The sequence below is a fragment of the Rhamphochromis sp. 'chilingali' genome (assembly GCF_963969265.1).
Source record: "Rhamphochromis sp. 'chilingali' genome assembly, chromosome: 1".
NCBI lineage: Eukaryota > Metazoa > Chordata > Actinopteri > Cichliformes > Cichlidae > Rhamphochromis > Rhamphochromis sp. 'chilingali'.
Window position 1 is genome coordinate 41,940,717 of NC_137929.1, and position 9,537 is coordinate 41,950,253.

General features: G+C 42.4%; 1 protein-coding gene across 2 annotated transcripts; it reads right to left on the bottom strand.

Moving 5' to 3' along the window:
- Positions 1-2,861: 2,861 nt before the first annotated feature.
- On the bottom strand, positions 2,862-9,452 carry emc4 (ER membrane protein complex subunit 4). Of its 2 annotated transcripts, none has more exons than XM_080870465.1 (6): positions 9,320-9,452; positions 7,563-7,707; positions 6,717-6,831; positions 5,949-6,102; positions 5,712-5,872; positions 2,862-3,554 (listed from the first exon to the last, which is right to left on the bottom strand). In XM_080870465.1, the coding sequence occupies exons 2-6, from the start codon at positions 7,664-7,666 to the stop codon at positions 3,519-3,521; spliced, it is 570 nt and encodes a 189-aa protein (XP_080726591.1). In that variant the 5' UTR covers positions 7,667-7,707; positions 9,320-9,452; the 3' UTR covers positions 2,862-3,518. The 2 variants fall into 2 exon arrangements, with proteins under 2 accessions (XP_080726591.1, XP_080726592.1); XM_080870466.1 differs by having other exon boundaries at positions 9,325-9,443.
- Positions 9,453-9,537: the final 85 nt, after the last annotated feature.

Sequence of the window (9,537 nt, forward strand, 5' to 3'; positions counted from 1 at the left end):
ACCCAGCCTCATTTAAAGCTTCGCCTCACCCCGTCCGTCCCCTACGTAAGCTCACAGCCCGGCCCACCAGCAGGACAGCCAAGTCGGACCAGACAAACCGGTCGGAAAGCATGTATGGAATTGTTATTAAAAAAGAAATAAAAATCTGTGTGTGTGTGTGTGTGTGTGTGTGTGTGACAAATTGAGTGTTACCATACGACTGTCAAAAAAAGTGACAAGTGATGTCATACAAAAAACCAAAACAAATTTCAGTAATTTTAACACATCTAGATTAACTTTAATAAATATAACCATAAAGTGCATGCGCAGAACCACCGCTCGAATCAGGATTGTCTCTCCCTCGTGGATCTCATCATTTGGATATTTCCATTTACCAGATTTTTACCAGTCCTAGCTTTTTCATTTGCTACTTGTGACTCTTATACCAGTATGCTAGCTGGCTAAAGCGGGATTTATACTACTCTCAGGTTGGGGTGTACAGATGTTTGACAAGGGATTTAGACACATTTAGACAGGGTGCGAGACTGGGTGAATGAAGCTGGTATTACAAAACGCTCCGACAGCTCAGTTAGAGGAGGAAGGTGCTGCGTAAGCACCAGTCCGTCAATCTCTCAGAAGGATGAAGTCTGCTCAGTCCTGAAGATGTGCAGTGGAGGAGAGAGTGTCCAGATGTGTAACTTTGTGTCACTGTGTGGGATGGCAGCTGCTCCCTGACAGAGAAGAAGGCTCTTTAAACATAATCTCTGTACCAGTAATGCAGACGATGCTACCCTCTCTGTGTGTCCTCTGTGCTGTTTGTAAATTTAATGCACACTGTGTGGCAGTACTGTGATAAGATGAAGATACCTGTGAAGAAGACTATATTTAATATGTTTTGGGACATTTCTGAATCTCAGATGTTACATTAAGAGCCAAGCTTTCATGTTTATTCACTGATGACTACCAAAACGCTGTGAAAGCCTCATGGCCTCTGGGGTTTCTGCCATACCTGATCGTTCTGTTCTGGGTGCTGATAAATCCACACCCACAAGAAGAAGCAAAAGGAATGGAGGAATGGAAAAGTTTGGAATGAGGCAAAGACGGGAGTTGAAATTCACTGCTGGCTGAGCTGAACATTTATTTTGATACTTACTTCCTGTAATTGGCTAAATGTTGATACAAGTGCGTTGTAAAGGCCTGCTTTCAAAACAGGCTCATAAATGTTATTCACCAAGACGGCTCTGTGTGAAGCCTGAAGCATCCATTCTAAAATTATTTACTGGTATCATTTATGTTATATATATGTATTTCTTATTTTCCCTTTAAACATATATGATTTAACAAAACACACATTTTTAATCTTCTCATCAGGGACCTATAAGTATATGTCCTGATAGCCAGCAGACACACACCCAGGCATCCTGCTCACTACAGCAGGTGGTGAGCCCACGTCTCCTCTTCAGGCTGGGCCCGGTTGGGTCTCATGGGGTAAGACCCTGGCACCAGGCACTCTCCCTTGAGCTCCCTCCCAGGCCTGGCTCCAGGGCGGGGCTTCAGTGGTTTTCTGAATCCCTCCACCAAGGTGTGGGGAAAGAAGCCAGTTGAGTGTGTACATACATATATAAGAGGTAGAAGGTGAAGCCCAAGGTGGTCCAGGTGGTAAAAGAAGGATTAGGAGCTAATGTGATGTTCTTTGGTTTTACTCTGTTAGTGTTTTTGTTAGTTCCTGCAGCACAGTCAGGTATATCAAGAGTATAGAGGAGTTCTCCTGAGACAGGCTGCCACACGAGGAGAGCTGGATGGGGCTGTAGAGCGACTTTAACCCAGCAGGAGCCTCTGCTCCAACCAGTACCTTCATTTACACCAAAACAGCTGAAATGGATTCAAAGTGGTTTCTGCTTCTGAACCGGAGACTAATCTCACTGAAGGATCTTTTAAAACCAGTTACATTAAAGGAATATCTTTGCTACCTCTGTGAATTCATGACTGTGGTTCAGGTTATTTATTTCCAGGATTTCTGAAAACATTCAGGACAGTGGGACTTAACTGAGAGTGATTAACATTTGAAGCCAACCCCAGTATAAATCCAGAAATCCTTTAGTGTTCTTTATGACTATGATAGACAAACATTTGAAAAAACCAAAAAGAGACTTGGGAGGCTTTGTGACATCTCAGAAAATCCAACAAACTAAATCAGATTCAGACCTTTTGAACTGGGTTTGTGGACAGGGTGCGGTAAATATCCAACTAAAAACAATCTTATCGGCCGTGCCTTCAGGTGTGCATTTTTCTCTTGCAACCAGTCATATTGTGTAATATCATATCACTCTGACATATTAAACAACTCTCGTGCTTATGGCTGAAAAATATCATAACTGAGCAAATAAACTGAAGTTTTTCCCTCCAGATTTAAACATGTTGGACAAGAAGATCCAAAGTCTGACATGGTCCCCAGTAGTTCACACCTAAATCACCAAAAACATGAATGGTAAATGGCCTGCATTTGTATAGCGCTTTACTTAGAACCTAAGGACCCCAAAGCGCTTTAGTCATTCACCCATTCACACACTGGTGATGGCAAGCTACACTGTAGCCACAACTGCCCTGGGGCACGAGGCTGCCGCCACCGGGCCCTCTGACCACCACCAGTAGGCAAACACGGGGTTAGTATCTTGCCCAAGGATATTTGGCATGCAGCCAGGAGGCAGCCTGGGATCGAACCCCCGACCTTCAGATTAGTGGCTGACCTGCTCTGCCACCCCTACAGCCTTCATTAGAAGTTTTATAGTTTAGTTTCTGTGTAATTCCACTGAACATTAAGTATCTTCATGAAACAACTTACCAAAAAAACCACTGCAAAAATAATCAAACATCCAAACTCATTTGAATTCAACCAATAAGGATTTATTTCCTAGAATATTTTCATAGGGAAAAAACAAATCTGCATAAATTAAACAAACCTATAAATTAAACAGGTGAGTAAATGCTGTGGGCTAGCTTGGTGAGTTCATGTTAACATAATGAAGCGTTCACAACAAACTGAACGACTGATGGAAGAAAAACAAAAAAGAAAACTACTGTACTATTCATGAGAAATGACCTCCTCCCAGGGACTCCCTCGGGAGTTACAGGTAACACTCTGCCATTAGTGATGTTTACCCTCCAAAAATAACCTTGTCGATAATCTCGTATTTTTAGCATGTGAAGTATGTGTCAAGTGAAATTACAGTAGTTGAACAGAAGTAAATATGATGATCAGCTGGCTTTAAGAAAAGAAGAACGTCAGAGGTGACGGCAAACGTAAGCAGAGCAGCTGGCGGAAGTAACGTTTCTCTGATAAAAGGCAAATAGTGTATGTGTGTGTGAGATGAAACCCTGGCGGTGCCATTTTAGCTGCTGCGCTCGAGCCTGGATCTGCTGAGGACGTGAAAAAAAAAAAGCCAGCTGGATTTTCCTCCATGTCAGCTTTACAGAGTATTTACAGTATCTAACCTCTGAAGGTCAACATATCAATCCTTTGCATGCACACGTGGTCCTCTTCACAACACCATCCCTCCTCCCATGATCTCCATCCTCTGTGGAGAAGACAAATGTGGGTACAGTGAGAGGCAGTAACCAGTGTGACAAAACACCGCAGGGACCTGTGTGACAACTGAAACACTCAAACTGGGAAACACTACTCGGTTAAACTAATTACCCATACTTAATTAATTGGCAGTTAGCTGCTGGTTTCAAGCTCTTATAGTCAGGAACACGTGGCTGTCACTGTGACAGGAAAATAAAGAAGCCTGAAACACTGCGAGCTGGAAAATGAGTGGACACTAGAAGGAGTTTTTTCACTAATAGTGTAAAATACAGACAATGTTTAACCTCGTTTAGCTCTTTTCCCCATACAGCCGACATCTGAAGACCTCCCCTCTGACACCTCAGCATATATCAATAAAAAGGTGCTTTGACCACCGTTAGAATATTTTCTGGGTTTTTTCTGGGTAGCTCCACAGGCAGACACCACCCTCACTAACTTCTGATGCAAACAGTCATTCATATCTCCCGTAAACAGGCCTTAAATATGACATAAACCACTCAGTGATGAAAAGAGCTTCAGATGTTACTCCAAGTCTGCTTTCAAGGGGTAAAGAGGTAAATGATGCCCAAGTTGGACTGTTTTCTAATTCACACAGGCCTACACACCAGTTAGCAACCATCAGGCAACCTTTCCCAACTGGTTGGGAAGTGGTTGCAGGAGGTTGCTGGGTAATACCAAGTGAAACTGGTAAAAAAGTTACTTCCGGCTGTGCACTTATACAAGCGGTTGCCATAGCAACTAGCTCCGTATGTTTGATTCAGGGACATTGCATACTCTTCCTGAGGGAAATCCAGAAGGATGTGCATCTCCTCCCCAGAGCACATCAGGGAACTTTTGCTTACTGCACCTAAAACCAACTTGCAATCATTTTACTTGCAAGCAGACCTGCAAATGATTCAGTCACACTGTGAAGGAAGGAAGGAAGGAAACAGACTCTCAGCATTAACTGTTTGATGTTTATGTGCAGTCACCCCTCAAAGGCCCACTCTGAGGTATTTTAACATTAAAAAGGTAAGATTTTATTTTCTTCCTGCATGTTACAAAGATGTTTCTGACGACCAAATAAATACATCATTGATAACGCAAGGTGTCTTCCATGACCTCAGGAGAATTTGAAACTAAGCCAATTCTGCCCCCTACTGAGCTAGAAACAGTAGTTCAGCAGGTTGAGGATCGTGACACGTCTGTTTTATAAGAACTTAATGAAGAAGCCAAAAAGCCTGAAAACATGAAAAAATTACTTTACAGACCAAACCTACTGGGCCATTTTTCAGGTATTGTGTTTCTGGCAGACAGCGCAGTGGTTCACACATTCACAGAACAAGTGAAGGGTCACCACTCCCACACACATCCCTTCAAAGGCTGCATTAGAAAGAATCTGCCAAATCAAACATGTAGCGCTGCTCACAGCAGCTTTTATCAACAAACAGTCCGATGAAGCCAAAAGCTGAGCTAATGGAAAGCTTGTGTCAGACTCTGTACCTCATTTTATTGGCTGTGTTTTTAACTAGAATTACTCAAAATGTGAACAAAGTGTGAAAATCTGCTCAGTGGCAGATTGTACTGCTCCGTCATGACAAACAATGAGGTGTTTTTATTTTCCCCTGTAAACAAACCACTTACAGCTTTCCCTTTTTATTTGTAAGCAGGGGGTCCACAGAAATTTGGGGTAATGAGCTGCAGAAACCTTTATCTAATTTAATAAAGTTTAAGCCCAAACATCGGCTGTGCTGGTGGATTTCTTTGTGGACAAACTGAGACAAGTTTTATAAATATGAATGTACTTAAACTTTACACTTAAACAGAAGGGACAATTCTAAAGGTTAACATCATCATTTATTATCATTTTTTACTATTACTACCATTATACCCATTCTTATTACTACTATCATTATTATTAATATTACTACTAAAAACACTGGGTACCAGCAGTGCTACCTGTCAGCCTCCTAGTACACACATCTATGGTATCAATTATAGAATCTGCATCTCAGCCCTTGTTCAAGTCATTGCATATACAAGATGTACAGAAAACTTGACCTCTGGCCTTCAGGTCAAGGTCAAACTCATCTTAGATTTTTAGTAGATACAGTTAGGGTATCAATTTGAAGAACTATTTATCCCTGCTGCACGTTTACGACCTTACCTGCGGCGGATCTATGAACGCCAGCCAATCGGACGAGTGTGTCGGGAGCAGTCCCATCGACTGACACTTGTAGATGGCCAGCGCCGAGCCCAGGAGGTTTCCGATCAGGTAGACGAGGCCTTGGAGCCACTGCTGGCTGGAGCTCTCCAGCAGCTTGAAGGCTGAGGCAGAGAGAATGAAAGGAGCAGTTAGCATCCGGTCAGGAACATAAACGGTGTCCGAGCGCTGGATACTCACTGGCAGACATGGACATGAGAGCCTGGATGGGCCTCCAGGCCATCATGCACACCATCATGATGGGGAAGATGGAGATAGTGTTGCCCGACATGTACATGATGAACAGGTTCATGGGGATCTGCTTCAGGGGCCCAAGGGCCACGTCCCAGCACCTCTGCACCACAGCAAGACGAGAGAGTGGGCGGGGTCAGACCAAGTACCACATGTTTGATTTAAATCCCTGCTAAAGACCCTCTTACGTCCACCCAAAACTAAGCCTCGCTTTCTTTACTGAGCTCTTTTCTTTTCATTCTAAGCAGATCACCTTCATTCTAACACTCTTGTGAGGAAACATTTTGACTGTAGTCCTATCGTTTTAAATGTCCTATCAAAATAAAAGCGACTGTCTTTAAGGCACCTATTCCAAAGTACGGGCTGACCGCTCATTGTGAGAAGGCACATAGACTCTCCTCTGTGCCAGTTCCAAAATCCACATCCAGTTTCTGCCCAAAGTACTGATTCCACATGTTTGACAGAATAACTATGTACACCATGGTTATTATAGTCATTATAAAGCTAGTACAAAAACTATAAAACTACAGTAAAAACAAAATCTGGATGGTCACTGTAAAAAGATTTGTTATTGTGTTTATTTCTCACAAAGTAAAGCATAACTAATTCAGCAATGGTAGCTTCACCTATGAAGTTAAATAGACATTAAATCCACAGACTGGTGGTTGGGACCATTCGAACAGGAGGGAAAATGTGTGTATCTGGAGCTTTTCTCACCTTCTCCACCAGGTTCTTGTCAGTCTCCTGGATGCTGGTGTCGGGGACCGGTTTCTCAGAGTAGCCGATGGGGTAAACCACATCTCCCTGACCGCCCTGCCGGTCACCGCGGCTCCTGCAGCGGGAATAAAAATGACCAGATTTAACCTTTATTCACCGTCTCATAAGCTCTGCCGTTTCATTTAGTATCAGCATTTAAACCACTCAAGACAAGAGTGTAAAGCCCACATGCACACACTGTGAGGACGCCCAGGTAAACAAAGAGAAACTGGATTAGCTGATTTCTAAAAAGTTTGGAGGCAGAAATAATCTGTAGTTTAGGCGGGACATAAGTAAAAGGTTGCTAGTTTAAGTCTAGCAGGAGACACAAATGCCCTTTGGCGTTGAATCAAGATGAGCATTCGATGTACAACTTCTAAGTTTAGACAGGACACACTCCCAAACTGTTCACTGGGAATGGGACAATTACCTGCCAGGAAAGATTTTGAGCCATACTGAATGTAACACAATTACTTAAATTCTCAGTTTATGAAACTTTAAATAAAAGCAGCGACCTGTACTGAACTGAATGGACTTTTTTCAACTTTAATTACACCTGGAACACAGCAGTCTGGTAATGCAGGGAGGCAGAAATATTGAAAGGGACGTGCTGAAAAGTGAAACCATTACAGGATAACAGACTTGTTGTTTAATAATTCATTAAAGCCAGAATCATATCTTACATGTAAATTCGATCACCTGGACAGAGCTGTTACCTGCACTACTCTCACCTCTACGCCAGAGCTTTAGTCCACACCTCCTGGTGGTGTGGACAAATGTTCAGGGTACGTGTCAGTTTCCATTTACCTGGTGTTGCCCAGGCTCAGCTCCAGAGCCCACTTCATCCTCCTGGCACCGCTTCCTCCTCTTGTTGACAGAGCTCCTCCTCCTTGTCCTCCTGGAGACGCCATGGCAACCAACTACACTGCTGGACCTCGGAGACAGAAAGCACCTGCACAGATAGGATGCATAAATAACTGCAGACGTAAAAGGCTTGTGCAGCTTTCTGTTAAGCCAAAGACAAAATATGAGAATAAAACACCAGTTGATAAATGGAAGTCATTGATTTCAGACATCGAACAGGTTTCATCCTTTTAATCTTCCCCAAAAAGGAAAACATTTTAACCACTTATTATAAAGTAATGTTACATTTAATCAGGAAAATAGAACCCACAAATCCATCAACACAGGCAACACTGCCTTAACCACACACAGCCACCTTTACTACTGCAGAAGCAGCAGCTATACAGTTGCTGTCACTTCAGACCTGTTTTAAATCTTCACAGAATAGATTAAAAGATGCTCAGTTGGTACCAAGAAGATGTTATGGACACCACTACACCACCAGCACCTGAACTGCAGATAAAGGCAGAATGGATCCATGCTTTCATGCTGTTTACTGGTAACTCTGACCCTACCATCTGAACGTCGCAGCAGAAATGGAGGCTTATCAGACCTGGCAACATTTTTTGTTGTCTAGTTTTTAAGTGCAGCACGGCATTTTCACTCAAAGAACTTGGCTCGCTACATATTTTCCATGCAAACTCTAGAGATGGTTGTGTGCCAGCAGATCAGCATTTTCTGAAATACTCAGACTAGCATGTCTTGCAGCAGCAAGCATGCCACGTTTAAAATCACTTAAATCAACTTACTTTCTTATCTGATGCTCAAGTTTGAACTTCAGCAGGACGTCTTGACATTCCTACTTGTCTAATGTATTGAGGGCAATGGAGAAAGAAAGGTGTACCTAATAAAGTGACCAGTGACCTGTCACCTTGTGTGTGTGTTTTAATGCTGTCAAATATCAAATCAAATCAAATCACTTTTATTGTCACATCACATGTGCAGGTACATTGGTACAGCACATGTGAGTGAAATTCTTGTGTGCCAGCTTCACAAGCAACAGAGTTGTGCAGAATACAATAATGTAAACAAGCAAAATACAAGAATGGCTACATCTGAAACTAATAAATATATGTACAATATATAATAGTATATGCATTTCTGGATGTGTATACTAATATTTTTCTACGTGTGTGTGTGTGTGTGTGTACACATATTTTACAAATTAAATAGAGTAAACAATAAATAAAATATATAAAAAATAATAAGAGAAACAGAGAAGACCTTACTCTGCAACTAGCAGTGTGTGAACACACTGTGATCTCTACATGCTCTAACAGAGGAATGGCCCCTAAACAACATAAATTATTACTATCAGAGTTCCCAGTTTGTCTCCAACCTGTTCTTTCTGTAACAGATCGATCCTGGGATAACAGCCAGTTCTCTGTTTTTTTCTGCAGATAAAATGTCGGAACAGCTTCGGTGTCTCTGCACCTGCTAACAGCGGCCACCTCTGTTGTTATAGACCTAAAACACTAAGCACAGTTTCCCGGAGAGCTAACATTAACGGTTCAAGTGTGTACTCAACACACTGCCAGCTATAAATACAAGCGAGCCGACCAGAAGCTAAGCAGGAGGTCACCGCGCCTCACAACGCTGTCACTAAGCAGCACGTTATAGGTGAACGAGGCAGCGGAGCGTTATTTCAAAAACTATTGTACCTTACAGAAACATCCAACACTCTCAGGAGCTTCTTTAATCGGTGTCGTTTTAACGGAAAGAGTCAAAGCTTCCGACGTACGCTCAGGTTTACATAACCCCCTCGTCGCTCTCTCGACGTTTCCGGGGCTCTAAATGATGACGCAGTTTGCTGATACGGATATTACGTCATATGTCCGCTAAAATAAAATAAAATATTTCCTCAAGGGGAAAATATAAT